At 52.9% G+C, this 20455-nt stretch overlaps 1 protein-coding gene across 3 annotated transcripts in view; it reads right to left on the bottom strand.

Annotated features, from left to right (window-relative positions):
* Positions 1–20455, bottom strand: part of CRHR1 (corticotropin releasing hormone receptor 1) — a 50414-nt gene that overhangs the window by 24324 nt on the left and 5635 nt on the right. For all 3 annotated transcript variants that reach the window (XM_050763723.1, XM_050763725.1, XM_050763724.1), the window contains exon 2: positions 3522–3609. In XM_050763723.1, the coding sequence (XP_050619680.1) occupies positions 3522–3609 (88 nt within the window). The remainder of the gene's footprint in view (positions 1–3521; positions 3610–20455) is intronic.

Genomic DNA, 20455 nt, shown 5'->3' with positions numbered 1-20455 from the left:
CTAGATGGCTGACTACACCGGGCCCTGGGCACTCTAGCTCTGAGTGGCCACATAATGCGGTGCTGGTGGAAAAATCTGAAATCAGACCCACATGGTTTATATCCTGCAGCCACTGCTTAGTAGAAGCTTAGTGTGTTTGGGCAACTTGTTTAACTTATCTGAGCCTTAGGTTCCTCTACTGTAAAATGTGGATAAAAATATTTCCTGACTACAGTATTATAATGATTGAATGAGATTAAAGCACTTGGAATGGTTTCCAACACATAGTGGCCACTAAATAAATATTAGCTATTATTATTGTTATTCTTATTTGAGACAGAGTCTCGCTCTGTTGCCCAGATTGAAGTGCAGTGGCGTGATCTCGGCTCACTGCAACCCTGGCCTCTCAGGCTCAAGCGATTCTCATGCCTCAGCCTCCTGAGTAGCTGGGATTATAGGCGCCCACCACCACGCCTGGCTAATTTTTTATTTCTATTTTTAGTAGAGACGGGGTTTCACCATGTTGGCCAGGCTGGTCTCGAACACCTGACCTCAAGTGATACTCCGGCCTCGGCCTCCCAAAGTGCTGGGATTACAGGCGTGAGCCACCATGCCTGGCCTAGCTATTATTAATTATCATTCACTACCTTAAGACCAGAGATGATAACTGATGACCCCAGGTAATTGTCAACTCAGATTCTATTTGTCTGTGATGTCATTAGTAAGTAATTCTATTACTTCCTGGCACTGTCATACTCATGCCATGATTTTATGAGTCGCCAAGTCTGTGGTCTGCCACATGATAGGCCTCAGCTCTGGGGACCCACTCTCTCCCGGTTCCTGGCATGAGGCATGTGAAAGGCCCCCCCAAAGGCCCTGGCTCAGTGCCAGCTGCCCCAGCCAGACACCCATCCATCTGTCTCGGCCCCTCTGCCCCACCCTCACCATCTGTCTCTACCAGTGCCCGTCAGTCTGGGTAGGTCTCCGAGTCAGAAGACAAATGGCCCATTATCAGAGGCCATTGTGGAGGGTGATGGATCGCGTGCCATGCAGCCAGGCAGGCTGGGCTGGGCTGGGGGCACTGGCACGGAGTACAAATCGCCAGGGAATGAACGCTATTCATCATGGCCTGCTGGTTCCAAGGACAGGTGACACCTTCGTGGGCTCAGGGATGTCTCTCCTCCTGAGCATAACGAACAAGTTGATAGAGCCTGACCTGACCCCAGAGCATGGGGGGCTGGGGATAGGGCCTTTCCTCTCAGGCCTAGCCTCTGAGCAGCTCTCCTCCCTCCCCATCTCTCTCTCCTAGAACTCCAGACTCACGCTCAAGAACTTACTTCCCCATTCCCCAAGCACAGCTTAACCAACTTTGCAGCCAGATGCTCTGGGCTCCCAGTACCTTCCCGGTTTCCCACTCCTCCCTCCTCACTTCTCCCCGGTCCTTCCGCCAAACTCACCTACTGGTCCTTGCTCACCTCCTGCTGTAGCTCACAGCACTGGCTCTTTTCTGCCAGTTCACACTGACAGTGTCTCTTAATATTCACCTTGAAACTTCCTCCTTCAGGAAGCCTCCCTGGATTTGCACCACCACTGCCTAGCCTCCCTGCTCCTTCCCTTATTATGAGCAATTACTGGCAAGTACCTTCCCTTCATTCCAGCTATACAGTAAGCCCTTTAAAAGCCTGCTGAGGCTGAGACAGGAGGATCACCTGAGCCCAGATCTGGCCTGCAGTGAGCTATGATTGTGCCACTGCACTCCAGCCTGGGAAACAGAGATCCTGTCTCCACAAAACAATTAAAAAAAAATTAGGCCAGGTGTGGTGGTGTGCACATAGTCCTAGCTTCTTAGGAGGCTGAGATAGGAGGATTCCTTGAGCCCAGAAGATCGAAGTTGCACTAAGCTATGATTGTGACACTGCACTTCAGCCTAGGTGATAGAGTGAGAGCCCATCTCTAAAACCAAACCAAACCAAACCTAGTACTGGCATGACACTCTACAGTTTACAGTTTGTGAAATATTGCCATAAAACTTAGCACACTGAATCTCATAAGAGATCCTTGGGGCAGGTAACAGCCCCCCTATCCCTCTATGCTTAGACAAGGTGAGGTTCAAGGGGGTTGAGGGTAAGGTCATCCCTGTGGCTACCAGTACCCACCCCTAGCCAGGACATGACCTGGCACCTTCTGGGAGCCAGCACAGGAACCCAGTGTGCCTTCTCCAAGTCCAGGTCTTGTTCCTCTGCCCCCAGGCTCTCCCTAGTGAAGGAACAGCTAGCCAGGAAGCAGATGCCCTGAGTTATGGAGGCCTCCTGTCCCCACAGAGCCAGCTTCAGAAATGAAGGCCTCCTGCCTGCCTGCAGACACTTGCGTCTGTTTCTTCACTAGCATGCGTCTTGCACTCTGCCTCCTTGCACATGCATTTGTGGATTCGACTTTCACTAGCATGCATCTTGCACTCTGCCTCATTGCACATGCATTTGTGGATTCGACTCCCAGACTAGACTGTGAGCCCCTCTTGTTTCCCCAGTGCCCTGTGTGGGGCCTGCTGTGTAGTAGGTGCTTCATGAAAGAGTTGGTGTGAATCAAGGAGAGGCTTGAAGACTTAAACAGAAGGTCCACAAGCCTCCCAAAGACACTCAGGGGCAGGGAACCCTCTCCATTTTTGCCCCAGCAGCAGCCATGGCCAGGACCACACCCAGAGTTTTAAAAGACATGCCCTTGACAGCCCAGAGACCTAGATTTGGATCCCAGTCACTGCCATGTACTGACCACGCTGTGCCACGGGGGTTATGTAACTCTTCTGTGCCTCCGTTTCCTCAACTGTACAAATGTTGGGCTTTAAACTCTTGTGAGGATAAAATAAGGTGATTATGCAAAAGCACTCTGTAAATGGTAAAGTGATGCAGGTATTAATATTTGCAGCCATGCTGTCTTTTCTGTTGGAGAGGTACAGAGCACGGCGCTGGAGACCACAAGAAGTTGGGCTGCCCGTGCTCCACTCAGGGCTCTGGCGCTCACTAGTTCTCTGTACCTCAGTTTTCTTATGTGTAAAATGGGGACAACAGCACCTACCTCAGAGGGACGTTGAGCAAATTGGGTTAGTACAGCTCCAGTCCTCGATCAGTGCCTGGCACGTGTTAGCACTATGGAGTATTACACTCTGGGCATTTTTAGCTGCAGACTGTGGCAGCCTTTCATCCTCCCTTGAAGCCTCCCCGAGTCACAACTCAGCAGCAAGGGCTGGGATGACCTCCCCTGTGCCCACCCTAAAGCAGGGAAGATAACTACTCAGAATCCTTGCTGCAAACTCCAGGTGCCACTAACCAACTGCAGCTCTTCCCTACCAACCTTACACCCAACTTCAGGATCCTTCTCAACACGGCACTCCGTGGAGATGAGAAGAATTGCTTGCAGCCCTCGAGAGGAAATGACTCTGCGAATCCTGCCTTAGGGCATGGTTCTGTGTGCAGGCTCTGGCAGACCTGGGATGGGGGGCATTGTGGTGACCAGGAATCTTGCAGGAGGGGGTTGAGGGAACTCACCTGAGATGTTGCTGGCCAGGGACAGGCTCTCGCAATGCTGGTCCTGGAGGGAGGCGGAGACGGGGTTCAGCCCCAGAAGGAGAAGGGCCTGCAGGCACAGGAGGCGAAGGACACATTAGGCAGGTGCCATGAGCCATGAGCCTATCGCTCCATTGCCCAGGAAAACTGCAGGGGTTACACTGCACCTGCCTGCTTTCCCTCCCACCCTGTCACACATCAAGTTGCTTCCCAGACACCCACCCCCTGTCTCCTTTCTCCTCCCTCTGGGTCCTCTCTGCCTGGAGGGCCTGGAGTTGCCCGCTCATGGAGGGGCCTGGCAGGGAGGCTGACAGGAGCAGGAGCCCAGGCTCCTAGGGAAGACGTGAATTTTACCCCTAGGGGCTGGGGTGCTACCAGAGGAAGCCACCTCCATCCCCATGGGATCCTGAGCATGGTCCAGCGGTGTCCCACCACGTGCACACACACACCCACCCGCCACTCCCACCGGCCCGCTGACCACCGCGGCTTCACAGATCCCCATACGTGCACCCCCTTCCCTCCCTCCCTCCCTCCAGAGCTGGCCTCTTGTTCTGTGAACTGTTTTCCGGGCCCTCATCCCTGCCTGCCTAATTATCCGTCATCACAAATTGTGCCTCACCATTTATCAAGCTCTTGTACATCTGCCGTGGCACACAGTTTTCCCTGGGGCTGGTGTAGCTGTGCCTATTTGCAGATGAGGAAACTGAGGCACAGAGAGGTAAGGGATAAATGTGTCTGGAAAGACGGGCACCCTATTCTAGGGCAGACCTTTGCCCTTTAACCTCCCTGAAGGCTCCGTGTCACTCTGATTCCAGAATTTTAGCCCAGTTGGGAAGGGAGTGGCATAGGCCCTATACCTGGAGGACTGACCCTTCTTCAACTAAACCCACCCACACAACCATCACATTACCCCCTCCCGACAGGGTTAGAGTCAAGAGAGAGGCCGAGTGTCCAGCCCCCCATTTTGCTGTGTTGTCATGGGCAGGTGACTTGACCTGTGTGTGCCTCAGTGTCCTCACCTGTAAAACTGGGCATAATGGTCCCACCCCCTTTAAGCTTACATGATGTATGTATGTAGAAGTCCTTCAAATAGCCCTGCATACTCTGTGGGGGCAGAGGTTTTGTTCATTGCACTCAATTTTGCTGAAGAAATGAATGAATGACATTGTGTTTCTGGTATACAATAGGCACTCAAGAAGGATATGTTGACAGATCTGAACTTGGTGGGTTTTTTTTTAGTTGTTGGAAGAGAAGTGGCTGTTTCCCCTGGGATTCGATTCCAAAGGGATTAAGAAGCATGAGTGAGGGGCAGGGAGAGGGGAGCATTGTAACCGGCCCTTGCCTCTGGCTGTGGGGCGCTGGGTGCCCGGCCACCAGCAGAGTTCCCAGACAGGGTGGTGAGCCCGAAACCCGAGAGGCCTCATGGGAGGCTGCTCTCCTCATCACCGCTCTGCTGTTTCTTCTTGGGGTCCCCTCCTTCTGAGGTCCCCGACCTCATGGCCAGGTGTCTCAGCCCCAGACCATTTCCGTAACCAACTGCAAATTTCACTAAGGAACCTCAGACACAGACCCTTAGCTCTGGAAGCCAACTTAGGATTTCACAGCAGGAAAATGAGATTGGGAGAGAGAGAGGGGCTTGTCAAGTCCCTTAGTGAGCAAAGCTGCTAGGTTAGGGTGTAGGCTAGAAGCAAGTCGGTGGTCAGCCCAGGCAGCACGCAGCCTTCTCGCAAGGGGCCGGGACTCCACGTGGTGAGTGTAAAAGTGAAGAGAGCATCGAAAAACTTAGTCGTCAAGATACAGAATATTTTAACATATTTTTTTAAAATAAAAATTAACACCAAAAAATCCATGATGAGCAAAATATCAAAAACTCTTTAAAGGAAAATAGGCTCAGTAACAGTGCCGGGCCATGTTGGAGCTTGGGGCAAAAAGGGAAAAAGTCAGGAATGATATTAAAATATTATCTATCACGGCCGGGTACAGTGGCTCACGCCTGTAATCCCAGCACTTTGGGAGGCTGAGGCAGGTGGATCACCTGAGGTCGGGAGTTGAGACCAGCCTGGTCAACATGGTGAAGCCCTGTCTCTACTAAAAATACAAAAATTAGCCAGGCGTGGTGGCAGGCACCTGTAATCCCAGCTACTCTGGAGGCTAAGGCAGGAGAATTGCTTGAACCCGGGAGGTTGAGGTTGGAGTGAGCTGAGATTGCAACACTGCATTCCAGTCTGGGCGATGGAATAATACTCCATCTCAAAAAAAAAAAAAAAAATATCTGTTGTGATTACTGAGGTTGCTGGCACCTCCTTCTGGGGTGAGCTTGAGGAAATGCCTCACTTGCTTTACTCCAGTCGGGTCCTGCTCATGTGTCGTCTTCCCAAGCCAGACTCCATTCCTCCTTCCCTGCCCACCCCATACCCTCCAGGGCTGTCAATCCTCTCTTCCCTGGACTCCTCTCCATTCACCCTTTTCAGATCTCAGGACCTTCCCCCTATCCTTACAAGCAAACTGATCTGCCTTTTCCATGTTCACCTGCTGGGAATGTTCTCCCTTACCTCACACCACCCCACTCCAAGAGGGCCAACCCCTTTCACGACACCCACTCCCTCCCACTCCTGTCCTGATGATGAAGGCAGACTCTGCTCCCTTCTCTCCCACTCACATTACAAGGTTCAGGGGAACAGTGGCCATTCATCGTCACAGCCTGGTTCCCACTACCCATCACTCACCCACATGGTCCCCTGAGTCTGTAGTGCCTGAGTTTGTAGTGGCTTTGTTCACTCCATTCCCTCGCTGGCACTCTCACAGGGGACTCTCTGCCCTGCACCAAGCTCCAGGTTCTGAAGCACAACCCCAGCTCCACACCCCCACCCTGTGCTCTGCACACGGGACACTCAGCAAGATGGCACTGGGGTTAGCCAACTCGCTCCTGGGACTCAGGAGTGATGATAACAAACCCATTCATCTCTCTGGCCTCAAGGAACTTCCAACACTTTATTAATCAGTAATTAAACTTCACAGTCTCCAAAGGGATGGAGAACTATCTTTACCCTCATTTTCCAAGTGAAAATGCAGAAGTAGAGAGAGGAGGAGGCCACCAGGCCAGCCGGTGGCTCTTGCCAGCTAAGCAGAAAGCAAAGTGTTCTCATGACAAAGCTGCACTGCCCGCTCAGCAATCAGCAGGGACCCAGACTCGGCCCTGTCCCCAGAGAGGGGCAGCTCAGATGCTAGGGCCAGAGACCCCTTCTATTCTAGAAGGGGACTAGAAATCTTTGCTCCTCATTTCCCACCCCACATCTGCCCACGCCACCTCCCAACACACACACACACACACACACACACACACACACACACACACACACACACACTCTCTCTCTCTCTCTCTCTCTCTCTCTTTCTCTCTCTCTATCAAACTAGGGCTCCCAGAGCCAGCTAAGCCGCAGGCAAATTAAAGAAACTGGAGACACTGGCCAGGCATGGTAGCTCATGCCTGTAATCCCAGCACTTTGGGAGGCTGAGGCAGGTGGATCACCTGAGGTTGGGAGTTCGAGACCAGCCTGGCCAACATGGTGAAACTCCCGTCTCTACTAAAAATACAAAAATTAGCTGGGTGTGGTGGCACGTAACTGTAGTCCCAGCTACCCAGGAGGCTGAGGCAGGAGAATCACTTGAATCTAGGAGGTGGAGGTTGCAGTGAGCCGAGATCGTACCACTGCACTCCAGCCTGGGCAACAGAGCAAGATTCTGTCTCAATAAATAAATAAATAAAATATATAAAAAAGAAAGAAAAGAAACTGAAGACATCCTATTTGACAATATCAGCCCCATTGCCTGACATTCCATTTACCCATCTAATCCTTAAGCTGTGCTTCGTGCTCTGGTCTTTCAGATCCCCCACAGCGAAGGCACATCATGTTCTATTTCCATCCAATTACTTATCATCTCCCAGTATCTGGGATCCTTCTCAGGTCTGCAACCCTCTGCCCATGCAGTCCGTGCCACCCTCCTTGTCACCTGTCTACTCTCCATTCTTCAGACGCCAGTTCCAGGGCCCCTCCGCTTAGCAGTACCTGCCCAACCCTCCAAAGCAAAGCAGCTGAGTTCTCCCTCCAATGTACCCCTTTTCCTAGTGCACTCTGTACACCCACTGGACCCTATGCTCGTGAGGCTCACAAGTAGAGCCCTTGGACCAGCCCAAGTGCACTAAAACCACCTCGGCACAAAGCACTTAGGACCCAAGACACTAATTAGATGGCAAATATACAGGCTGTAAGTTCTTATTTTTGCATCTTAATGTCCTGGCATGCACAGAGGAGCAGAGCAAATCTTTATGTGTCAGAAAACGAAGCCAAATACCAGGCAGAGGGCTAGTCTGCCCTTGGCTGCCTAGAACCCTGACACTTGGGTCTCTTTCTTGAATGTGATGGTTCACACAGCCATTTTTGACACACAGAGGACTGGTGTTGCATTATGCAAAGACAAATGCTTCTTAAAATTCCCAAACCAACCTTTTCCTCTCCAGAAAGGTCTGCTCTGTAGCAGAATCTGTGCCTGTGCCACCTCTTGCTCTGGGGAAGGTTTGTGAGGGCTTATGCCTTATTCCTGAATCACACTTCTCTGAAAAGTCCCAAGATTTCCTGCATATTTCCTTCCACCATCTGCTGATCTCCTCTTCAAGCTTCACTGTGGTTTTCTATCTCCATCAACAGGCAATTACTGCACTGGCAGGAACAGGCTCCCAAAGTTTCAAGGATATTGTTTGTTTCCCCTTAAAATGGAGAATTCTGTTGTTTGTTTGCTTTTTGAGATGGAGTCTCGCTCTGTCGCCCAGGCTAGAGTGCAGTGGTGCAATCTCGGCTCACCGCAACCTCTGTCTCATGGGTTCAAGCAATTCTCCTGCCTCAGCCTCCCTAGTAGCTGGGATTACAGGCCTGCACCACCACGCCCGGCTAAATTTTGTGTGTTTAGTAGAGATGAGGTTTCACCATGTTGGCCAGGCTGGTCTCAAACTCCTGACCTTAGGTGATCCGCCCGCCTCGGCCTCCCAAAGTGCTGGGATTACAGGCGTGAGCCATCGCGCCCGGACAAAAACAACAATAACAAAAAAACGGAGATTCTGAACCTGGGGAACAGGCAGTATGAAGATCTGCAGATAAATGCGGTCGGTGTGTGTGATGAAAACCATTTTCCTGGGGAGGGTTCTTGGCTTCCTCCACTTCTCACCAACAACTAGCACCCCCCAAACAGTGGTAACTACAGTTGAAGCATATGGTAAATGGGGTGAACTGAACATGTCATCTTCTCTGAAATCAAACCAAAGCGCTTTTGGCCTTTCTTGGATGCCTCTTGCTCTTCCACTCCATCACCAGCCCCAGCCACTGGCGCTCCTTTCAGAAACAAGTTTTCAAGACTTCATGTGATTTACTATCTTCCAACTAGTAGAGAAAATCAAAACGGCACTGAAGCTGAAGCTGGCAGAGCACGAGGTTCACCCACCGGCTAATGCCTTGCTTCCGTGCACCAGCCTGGCAGCTCCAAAGCCCCAAATAAAACTTGCATCTCAGCTACAAATCTCTCCACTCACCAAAGAGCCAAACCTTCAAGGTTAAAATCTGAGGCCAAGGGTGCATGCAGCTCAATTATAGCATCTCATAAAAGGATTTGCCAAAGATCTAGAGGGTCCCTGCCATGGAAGGGAAAGCAGACCAGGCGGGTATCATGCTCCCATTTTAAGTCTGGGGTAGTTGATGTGCCCAGTGTCACAGAACTGTTTTTAGGAGCTGGGATTCAGCAAGCAGGTGCTCCTGCCTGTCTTTCAAGGAGATGAACCATGAGGAGAGTCGCGCCTTCTGGCTGGCCAGGAGCAGGTCAAGACAGGGCTCTGGCAGAAGGGATGGGCAGGGGAGAAGGAGGTGGTGCAGGAGCCTGTGGAGCGGGTGGAGGGCCGGGCTCTGACATGACCTGCTCCAGTCTGCTGCAGCTGCTACTCACACCCCCACCCCCAGGGCCAGCACAGAATGGGACTGGAATGAAGCTGCCATCCCAATTCCCAGTGTGATTTTGGCATAAAGGTTAATCACACCCAGAAAATGCTTATTAGAGACCATAAATAACCGTGTTGCTGAAGCTCAGTTTGGTCTTTAAGGCACAAAAGTGCAATTTCCTTTGATGTGATGATTCGGTAATTAACCTTTTGGGGAGGGTCCTGAAGGGCCACTGGAGGGAGGGAAGGGTGGCCTGGAGGCAGCTGAGGCATCTCAGGCCTAGTTCCTACAAGTTCCTGGGGAACAGGGAAAAGGGAGCCTGTTTTCCCTCTCCTTTCACAGCTAGCACTGATGCTCAGCTTGGGGGAGCCCCCAGAGCCCCCAGGGGTCAGGGACCGGCTGGCCTTTGGCAGAGCCACAGCTGGAGAGCCATCCTTCAACACAGTTCCTCACCCTTCTGCTGAGCCCCAAGGCAGTCCTGCCACTGCCTGTGTGGCTTTCGGTGAGTCACCTGACTCTTCTGAGGCTGAACTTCCTCATCTGCGCAGTGGGGGCAATGTGGTCTTTCTTACCCCCTTCACTGGGAGATGGGCCACTTGACGGGAACCAGGAGAGCTGCTTCTGCCATGTAAAGTCCCTACAAGCATCAGCAGGCTCATCAGCACGGCGTGGCTGTTCTGGGCCCCAGAATGCGCCTCCATTGCAGAGGGCTGGCCTGGAGCAGCTTTCCTGATGTCCCTTCCAGGCCCTGGGGGAGGCCTCGAAGGCAGGACGTGGCCTCTCCTCATTTTCTGCCAGGTCCTTCTGCCTTCTCAGGAAGCCTTCCTTTGGGAAGGAGTTTTTCCTGCTTTTTTAGGTTTGAAATCCACTGGATCGAGTGGTGTCTCCAACCCCCTTGGTGGTCTAGGATCCTTCATTCAAAGAGTACAGGACTATGTATACATGATTTGGAAAAAAGGAAAGGAACTCCGAAGAGATGGGGAAGGACAGACAGACACACACGTACATGATGATGGCAAGATAAGGTGCAGACTGAGGGCACGGGACCATGGAGTTTCAGATGGGTCAGCACCATGGCCGTGAGGGCAGGCTTCCTGGGGGAGGTGAGCTGGAGGATGGGGCAGAGTGGATGTGGCTGTCACAGGGAGGGAGAGGGCCTTCCTGGCAAGGAGAGGGTCCTGAGCTTGTGGGGGTGTAGCAGGCTGCCTGTGGAGAGCCTCAGATACTGGGCTGAGATGGATCCAGTCGGCCTGGAGTGCCGTGGCAGGTTCCTGAGCAGTGAATTATGCCAGCTTGTCACCCTCATCATCCCAGCGAGACAGCCGACAGCCACCTGTTCCACAGAGGCAGTTCAGCAGGTCGGGGCGAAACCAGGCCTTGTTGCCTTCCCTGGCCTGGGAGACTCTGGCAGACCCTGACTCGGGGCCCAGAGAAGCCCCTGACTCTCCAGTGTGTGGCCAAGATTGAAGCTCTCCCTGGTGACCCCAGAGGCAAGGGCCCCAGCCCACACTTTCCATCTGCTGGCCACGGTCCTGGGTCCTGGGGTCCTGCAGGCTCCACAATCCCAATATCCGACCCTTCTGACTCTGCTTTGCTTTGCATTGTCTTCAGGTGGAGCCTATTTTAAGCAAAGGCAAGAGAAGAAAATCTAAATGCCGAAAAAGAAATGAGGTCATAAATGAAGAGTTCTCTAAAAAGCTGGGTCCCCCGTTGCATTTAAATACTGGGATCTGGTTTGCAGAAATAAAGCATCTGTGCAATCAACTCTTCAGAAATGTCTCTGTACCTACGGGGGATATATCTGTAGTTATGGACTAATTGAATATAAGAGCAGGGCAGGCCCCACATGCAATTGTGTGGTTTCTGCAGAATTTCTTGCTATAGAAGTGCCAAGCGGACGGGTCAGTGGGGGATAGACTTGCAAGATGTGTACCAGCAGAGGGGCACCCTCATGGGGTACCTTCTTCCCATCCACCCAGAGATGGAGACCAGCCAGAGTAAAACTAGACTATGGACAGAGGACAGCGATGCCAGGTGTCCTTTCTCAGCCCTCTTGACTGCCCAGGCTTCTCCCCATCCTGCCTTGGGCCTGGGCCTCCTCCCACAGCCTCTTTCTGTGACAGCCACAACCGGTCCCCATCTCAAGGCAAAGAGCCAGTGCTTCCCCTCAAAGTGCGTGAGCACTGAAAGATTTATTCCAGGCAGCTGAGAAATAATTTATTGTTACATTTAATTAACTTAAATTGCTGTTGTACAGAGAAGAAAAAATGGAAAGGAAAATCTCCTGCCTACAGTTAAGGGAGGGGGGATGCCTGGGTGTCCCCGCCCCCGGCCTTCTCCCTGGGGCCCCGGCTCAGGGTGTCCCCTGCCCGCCCTCCCTGCTACTTCACGCCTCTGCTCCCCTAAGAAAGCCTTGCAGCAGGGCTAGAAATAGTGGGTCACCTGCCTCCCACACCCTAGGGCAGCGAGGGCCATGAGACCCCAGCTTCAGAGTCACACACGCCCTTCCAAGGTTCCAGATGCACTATTATAAGCTTGGGTTATAAGCTCCCTGCGGGCAAGGTCTGTGTTTGGCATTTTTTTTTTTTTTTTTTTTTTTTTTTGAGATAGAGTCTCGCCTTGTTGCCCAGGCTGGAGTGCAATGGCGTGATGTCAGCTCACTGCAACCTCTACCTCCTGGGTTCAAGAGATTCTCATGCCTCAGCCTCCCAAGTAGCTGGGATTACAGGCACCCACCACGACACCTGGTTTTTACATTTTTATTAGAGATGGGGTTTTGCCATGTTGGCCAGTCTGGTCTCGAACCCCTGACCTCAGATGATCCACCTACCTTGGCCTCCCAAACTGCTGGGATTACAGGCGTGAGCCACCATGCTCAGCCCCTGTTTGGCTATTTTTGTATCCTCAGTGGGGCCCGATAGAGAGCAGGCCCTAACATGTTTGTTGAATGAATAAATGACTGAATAAGTGAACAGATGGGTTTTCACTTTCTGCCCCCTCTGACCATGGAGTCTCATGATGATTCCCAGTAGGAGATTGTGAGGGGCCTGTTTCCTTTTTCTCATTTTCCTCTCTGTTCCTCCCGCTCAGCAGGAGCTCCCTCTCCTCTCCTTGCTCCCGGCATAGCCCCGCGCCTTGGAGTCCAGAAGGGTGTGCTAGAGGGAAAAGCACTCTGGGTGGGAAGCACAGGGCTGGGACCGCGTTCTGACTCTGCTGAACTTGCTCCATGATGGTAGAGAAGTCACTTCCCCGCCTCAGTTTCCTCATCTGTAGAATGGGGAGGTCACATGGGGAGCTACGTTCCTTTCCAGGTCGGAATATGCCCTGGCTCCAGGATGTACAGGAGAGTAGAAATTCAAATCTCTAAACTTGGGGCTAGAGAGATGCTTGTTGGAATCTTTTATCCACCCCTTCCTACCTGTGTGACCTTGGGAGAATCACTAAACTTTTCCGAGCCTCATTTTCCTCATCTGTAAACGGGTCAGACAGGGATAAAATATTCACATCCCAAAGCTCCTGGAGAGATTCAACAATGTGGTGCATATAAAACAGCATGGGGCTGGTGCGCAGGCGGCACCAATGGACGCCACTCTGTTACTCAACCTTGCACGTTCTTCCTTCCTGACTGGGCCTTTCTCCCCAGAAGTGCCCCTTGCCCAACCCCCTGCCCGCTCAGGGCATGCACCCCACTTTCCAGCACCACTCTTTCCCAGAAGCCAGCAGCAGTCACCTACAGAAGTGGAGTGTACATCCGGGTCAATGATACAGATTTGCTGGGCATGGGAGCAGGGGGTGCCCGGAGCATGGCTGACCTACCATCCTCCTTGTCTTCCCTCCGTTTCTGCCTCTCATGTATTCGCTTGCTCCCCATCTTAGTATGATTTGCTCTCAGATTCACTCATGGATATGTTCTTGTAGCCCGTGCCTTCTCAGCCTCCTGCCTCTCTCCTCCCCATCTTCCTCTCTCCCTGTCTTAACTACCCCATCTTTCTCGGTCTTCCCTGGCTTCCATTTTCCTCCCTCCCTTCTTTCCTTCCTTTCTTCCTTCTTTCTTTCTTCAGCTTTTACTGAAGGCTTGCACAGCGCCAGGCCCTGTGAATTTCTTCATTTAATTCTTCTCGACCCCTGCAAGCCAGAGCCTTTACTATCTCCCCACTGTTCAGACGAGAGACTGGTGCACCCAGAGATGGTAACTTACCCAGGGTTTTGACTGCAGTAACTAGAGGGATGGAGGGACTGGGATTGCAGCCATGCTCCTGTCCCTGGGCAGTACAGCCTGTTTCCCTGCCTGCCCTGCCTGCCTTCCCTTCCCTCCTCCTCCTCGTCACAAGCCTGGATCCGCCAAAAGACACATGAGTACAGGTTTCCTTTGCCTTTCAAACTCTGGCTCCTGGCTGCAGCCCAGCTCCCCCAGAGCTGGAAGTAGGAACGGGGGGGAGTAGACACCAGTAGGACCCTGCCAATGGATGGGACTCAGGAAGGGCTCCGTTTGGCTCTCACAAAAGAGGGGAGCCCAGCCCGGGGTTCTGATCCAGTGCCTGCCCCTGGGAGCTGTTAGCTGTAAGTGGCTCCCAGACACTGGGAAACCGTCCCTGAGGGGGTGGGAGGCAGAGCTGAGGTGTGGGGACAGCCGTAGAGACACCAGCTACGCAGGTGACACTATCAGCTGTGCTCTCAGCTCAGCCGCTCTCTGACAAGTGTAAAGTGAGGGGGATTTCAGTGTCGGCAGAGAAAAGATGTCCTCTATGGAGCTGCGTTTTAAAAGGGATTTACAGAGGGCCAGGAAGGAAGAGTGAAGCTGGTGGCTGGAAATTAGGTTCTATTTTATTTAAAAATGCTAAAGGCTTTGGGGCTGTTTTTCCTGGAGAAATGACTGCCTTCCAAGGCCAGAGGTCAGTTTAAAGGGGGCTGCTGGACCACCAAGCCCCACCGAACAGGGATATTTAGGGCAGAAATTAGGACTAACCAGACAGTCGTCCATAAAACAGGCAACGGCCCCGTCCTCTGATTCTCTGCTTGTACAGGCAGTGACTTAGACAAAATCAGAATCTCCAGACAGTGCTTAACACCTGACCTGCGAGACAGAAAATCCCATTTCTCACACCTCACCCCCAAAACGGGGGTTCAGTAGGCCTGTGGGGAGCTCAGGGACCCTCATATTTCTAAAATGCTCTCCAGTGATTCTGAAGCATCAACAGAAGTGAAGATAACTCAGCCAGCTCAGAGATTCTCACCTGGAGGCCATTTTGCCTCCCGGGGGACGCTTGGCAATGTCTGAAGATATTCTTGGTTGCTATAATCAGGAAGGGGGAGGTGCTACTGGCATTTAATGGGTAAAGGCCAGGAATGCTGATAAACATCCTAAAATGCACAGGCCAGCCCCCACAGTGAAGGATTATCCAGCCCCAAATGTCAATAGTGCTGAGGTTGGGAAGCCCTGGGTTGGAGGGTTGCAATGCTCCATCTCAGCTTTGAAGACACTTGCCTGCCTGCCCATTATGGGGGTGGGGTGGGGGAGGAAGGTGGCTGTAGGGGGGACCTTGGGAAGAGTGTGTGGGGTTACAAGAGGGAGGCACCTTCAAGGCAGGAAGAGGACCTGGACTGTACTCAGTGAATGCCCTGTGAGACCTTGGATCAGTCGGTCTCCCACCTCCTGGCCTCAGTCTGAAGGCAGGGGGCTGGTGGAAATGACCTTTCCTGGCCAGCTGGGCAGATGGGAACTCCTTCCCCCTCACTCACTCTGTCCTGGCCCTGCTGCCAGCTCCTCCAGATCTCCTCCTGTATGGGGTTCACGGGAGATGCAGGAAGGTCTGCCTGCTGATGCAGCCAAAGTTGAGGAATGAGGCAGCCCAGAAAGAGCTCAAACAGCAGCCTCTTCCCAGAGTCAGCAAGCTGAGCTCACCCAGCCAAAGCTCCACCAGAGCCTCCCCAGGGCCGGCACCTCAGAGGCAGGAGGCAGAGCCAGGTCCTGGGCCCTGGGGAAGTTGGGTTCCTTTCCCTTGGATGAATGCGGGGACAAAGGGTAGAACCAGTGTGGGGCTAAGTCCTGTGAGCTTCGGGGAACCCACACACAGCAAGGCTGCCCTTGCCCCACTAGGGGCTGCGACCACTCATCATGGCTCCTCAGCTCACCTTGGTGACAAGTGCAGATTGATGAGTGTGACAAGGAGGGGGAAGGGGCCTGCTCAGAACCCGCCACTGGGTAAGGAGTCTGAGTAAACCAAAGAGTTTCCTCCTCCCGGACAAGGGTTCTTCCTTCTTCCGTCACCCAGCCTTGGCTGCCAGAAAGAGCCACTACATCACTCACATCCATGCAATGGAGACGCACAAGCGCAAGAAGCATGGCAGGAGGGCCAGGCTGTGTGAAGGGTGAACCAGAGATCTGGGCCAGGCAGTGAATTCTGGCCCCAAAGGAGGGCTTTAGGCCCACACTATTCAAAGGGTGGTGAGGACTGGTCCAATTGGTTAAGTTTGCCAACCAACCAATGATTGGTTCCTGGTCTACAACTTGAGAAGTACAAAACTGGAAAGTAAGCATTTGATGTGAATCCGTCCCTGCGGTGACATCCGAGGATGTAGTCAGGACTCATCTCATCAAACAGGGTCTAGACCAATTCAGATGCTGTCAGACTTGCCAGGTGAATCACGTGGTGCAGGCTGCACAGCAGGACAACATGCCAGTCTGCCACGGATTGGAAAAATCTATGTGGTCCTTCTGCACAGCTGGTTTGAGAGCCCTGCTTTAGCTGGAGGACACAGTGTGATGCCTGGCTCACCGGGGAAGGCCTCACGGAGGAGGCGCGTCTTGAGTGTCAGTTGGGTTAAGTTTTGGGGGGAGTCCTGGGGTGGGACTCCCACCCACGAAAACAGCAGGTCTCACTGACCTTCGGTGGGAGCAGGCCCCTTGCCGCAGCACAGGCATTTTCTCTTTCATTCTGCATTGTGGTCGGTACAGTAAAGAGGACACAAAGGTCCAGAGGGATCGTGTGATTTGCCGAAGGTCACCCACCAAGGAAGGGGCAGAGCCAGCTCCAACCCCAGGCCTCCGGTCCTGTTAGCTTTAGGGACAGTGGTCCTTCCTCCAGGGTGCATGTGAGCCCCCACCACTCCTAGCCCCTGCCATTTCACAGCCTTGCAGCAGCTTCCAGTCAGGCCATGAGGCCCCTGCCATCAGAAGAGAAAGACGCCCCAGGCTGCCCCTTAACACCGACTCACAGGGAGCTGGAGGGCTGGGATGCCAACGGACAGGATCTCACGAAGGTACCAGGAACGCCGGTGCTCTTGGCACCCCTGCCTTGCCTGGCTATTCCTGTCTCATGACCAGCAGAACCAGGACAGCACCAGGGAGGGAACCCCAGGATGCCACCAAGGCCGCCTCCCCAGTCCCCACTCGGGGGCTACAGCGCCCTGGCCCTGCTCTCTGGAGGCCCCAGCTTCTGAGACCTTCTTGTCCCTTCGTTTCTAAGCCCAGCGCCACAATTCCCTCTAGCAACATCTCCCACCATCCCTATCCAGAACTGCTCATGAAGCAAAATGCTGCCCTTGCATGCACGTGGACAACGCCCTCGGTGCTGTGGGGACCGGAGGCGGAACACAAGGCAGTGCTGGAATCTTTTAATGTTACTAAGCCGCGCCGCAGTGTAGCCCTTGATAAGCCATTGAGTCACAAATCCACACGCGGAGGCAGAGAGGGACCTATCTGTCTGGCTTGTCACTTGTGTCTTCTATCGCCATAGCACTTCCACACTCAGACAGACGTTCATTGGGGAGCGGGAGCAGAGAGAGGCCCTCCATTTAGTTTAGCATTTATTGTGCACCTACTGTGTGCACAGTTCTGGACTAAGTTCTGGGCACACAGAGGTTTTGTTGTTTTGTTTCATAAGAGAATCTTTCTAGTCTAGGCAGACCTCATAATCTACGGTGGGAACAAGGGCTCAGGTTAGATGTGGGTCACCAGGGATCCATGTGGAATCTGGTTAGTAGGTGTTTTTGAACCCCCTGAGGGGGGACACATCAAAGAGCTGTAAGACCTCATGTTGTGGGACAGCCCAGGATCCACCATGAGCTAGAGGCTCACACCAGGGGACAGGACGAGGTGAGAACAGAAGAACAACCAGTGAGAGACAGATTTAGACTGGAGGGCTTCCTGGAGGAGGAGGTGGGGACAGTTCAGGAAGGCTTTGGTGGACATGACAGATGAAGATTGGCACAGAGAGACCTGGGGGCAGAAGCTCCTGTAAGAGAAGTGTCAGATATGAATATTCTGTTGAGTGGTGGTTGGCAGGGAAGGAAGGAGAACAGTGCAACTCAGGCAGAGGACCAAGAGATTTGGGGAGAGTCAGGTTCTTTCCCCTCTAGAAGGGGATGGGAGGACTCAGTGGGGTCACTTGTGTGGGCCTTAGTGCAAGAGCAGCTCAGTAAATGGTGCACCTGGCCAGTAAACAGTGTACCTGGTTAAAAGAACCTGGGTGGCGTGGGCAAGGGACAGGAGCAGAGTGGGGGGCAGAAAGAGGAAGGGGAAGGGCGTGGCTCAGGCCAAGACCAAACCCAGGACACAAGGACCAGCCTCACTCCAAGGACTAGCCTTGCCCTGCCTGTCTGGGAAGATGAAGGAGTGGCTGAGCCTCTCGGGCTCCCAGCCAGGCACGGGCAGCCAAGTGATGCCATGGAGGCTGTCTAACCTGCTAGCCACTCACCTGGCTAAGCCCGTGGTCCCCGGGTGCTCAGCTGCTCCTCTGGAAGTCAGCCTCCAACCCTGGCCTTGAGGTGGCATTGCACACCTGCCATGCAGGTCTGGCTGTGCTTAGAGGACAGGTGAGGTGGTGACCACACAGTGGCCTCTGAGGGGGGTGGCAGGTGCGGGTGTTATGAACACTGCAAAGTAGCTCACTCGCCAGGGTCCCAGCATGTGTGTGAGTGTGTGTGTGTGTGTATGTGTGTGTGTGTGTGTGAGAGAGAGAGAGAGAGAGATTGAGAATGCCCACTGAGAAACACATAGGCCCACAGAGGCAACAGATTCTATACCTTCTGCACCCTACTTCTGGGGAGGAGGAGCAGCCCTGGGGACGGTGGGAGGGACTGGGATCGTGGGGAGAGCTCCTTCAGGGCATCCCTATGCCCAAGGTTCTCCTGACAGCTGAGGACGGCTTCGGGCACCCAGGCACCAGGATAGGGATAGGTGGAGGAATTCTTTTGAGAAACAGAGAGGAAGTTTCCAGGAGATGCCACCGCTGGCCTCAGAACCCGGGCACAGGCTCTCTTGGCTGCTAGGGAGAAGGAAAAAAGCAAGAATGACCGAGACAGGCAGGTACGTCTTTTTCTTCTCCCTCCCCTTCTGCTTCTCTCACTGTCTGTCTGTCTCTCTCCACATCTTCTGTAAGAACGAAATCATCCACCCTGAGCGGACTCTTGGACACCCTCCTAGACCCGTGCTCTGACAGTGCAGTCAGGGTCCCCAGTGCAGGGGGCCTGGACCTGTAAGGACTGTGCCTCAGATGGCCTTAGCCTCTCCTGCAGCCCTTCCCCCAGGGTAAAACCCCTCCTGGACCCGGTTTGCTTTTCCAGCCCACACAGCCCAGCCCCTTGTCCCCCAACCACACTCCTTTTCCCTGTCTCTGTGCACAGGCTCCCCGCCCAGCCTGGTACCTCTGGCCTCTGCTGAGCTAGGAAGGGCTTTCTAGAAATGAGCCCTTCACACACCTTGCCAAAGAGGCTGGGAAAACAGGCAGGGAGAGATGGATGGATCACAGAAGGAGAACACTCTCCACTGGAAATGGCAATGCTGCAGCCATCACTTGTCCCAGCCTTTCACCCCGGGCAGGTGCCTTTCAGCTCTGTGGGCTTTGGTACTTACCGGGGATGATGACCAATATATTGTCCCAATTCTCCTAAAGCCCCTGACATCCCAGCACTCAAAGCTTCAACTAAGGTTCCCACTGTGCTTCCTGATAGCCCCCACTACCTCTTAACACTCCAGTGGGTAGACTCTGAAGTCTAGCGGTCAGTCTAGAACAAGCCCTGCCTCCCTGGTTCTGCAGCCATGAAGTGACTGGACCCGTCTAGCTGGTTTTTTCTGGGCTCTGACCTAGGCGCACTGGCTCCCAACCAGACTGGCTGGGGCTTGGAAACCAGCTGACATGTGGAGGTGGCAGGTGTATACCCCACAAACCCCATCTCAAAGCACCTCGCTGAGGCTGCTCTCTGGGCCCAGCAGCGCCAGGCAGGTGAGACAGACAAACTGCCTGTGCTCATAGGGCGGAAAGAACAGCCACAAACATCTTCATTTGTCCCAGAAACAGTTTTATGGCTGCTGGGTGGACAGTCGCCAAAGAACATGTTTGGCTAAGGCATTTGAATCCGCAGTTCGACGTGAAGGGGACCCGTCTTCCATAGCCAGATTCTGACATGCCTGTTTCATGAGGTCCGCCTCCCTCCCTTCCTGCTATCCTTTCAATTTTGTTGAAGCGGATGCCACGTACTCAGAAAACAAGTGATTAAGAATCTGTTGTCTAATAGAATCTAGCTAGTTATTTTCAAAATGATTGTTTACATCAGTGAGTGAATCATTTTGTATTATCCTCCCTACATATCTACTTTTATTGTCAGGTTTTTCCGTATCAGAGATGTTCAGGTCTGTCCATGACCTTCAAGCTCAGCTGATGGCTGGTAGCTGATCCCTTTTCCCCAGGGACTGTGAAAAGTGCTCTGAGGCAGCAGGAGATTCTGTACACCAAGTACCCTTCCTCTACCCCCATCCCTCACCACTCTTCCTTTTCATGGCCTTTCTTAGACTGAGGAAGTTGGTAAGATTTATTAAGTGATTACTATAGCTAATATTTATTATGCACTTACTGTGTGCCAGACACTGTGCAACTGTGCGTAATTTCACACCTGGCATCTTGTGGTCATTATGATTATCCCATAAAGTAGGTATTA

Source organism: Macaca thibetana, chromosome 16 (assembly GCF_024542745.1).
Source record: "Macaca thibetana thibetana isolate TM-01 chromosome 16, ASM2454274v1, whole genome shotgun sequence".
Lineage (NCBI taxonomy): Eukaryota > Metazoa > Chordata > Mammalia > Primates > Cercopithecidae > Macaca > Macaca thibetana.
This window is presented reverse-complemented; position numbering and strand designations above follow the sequence as displayed.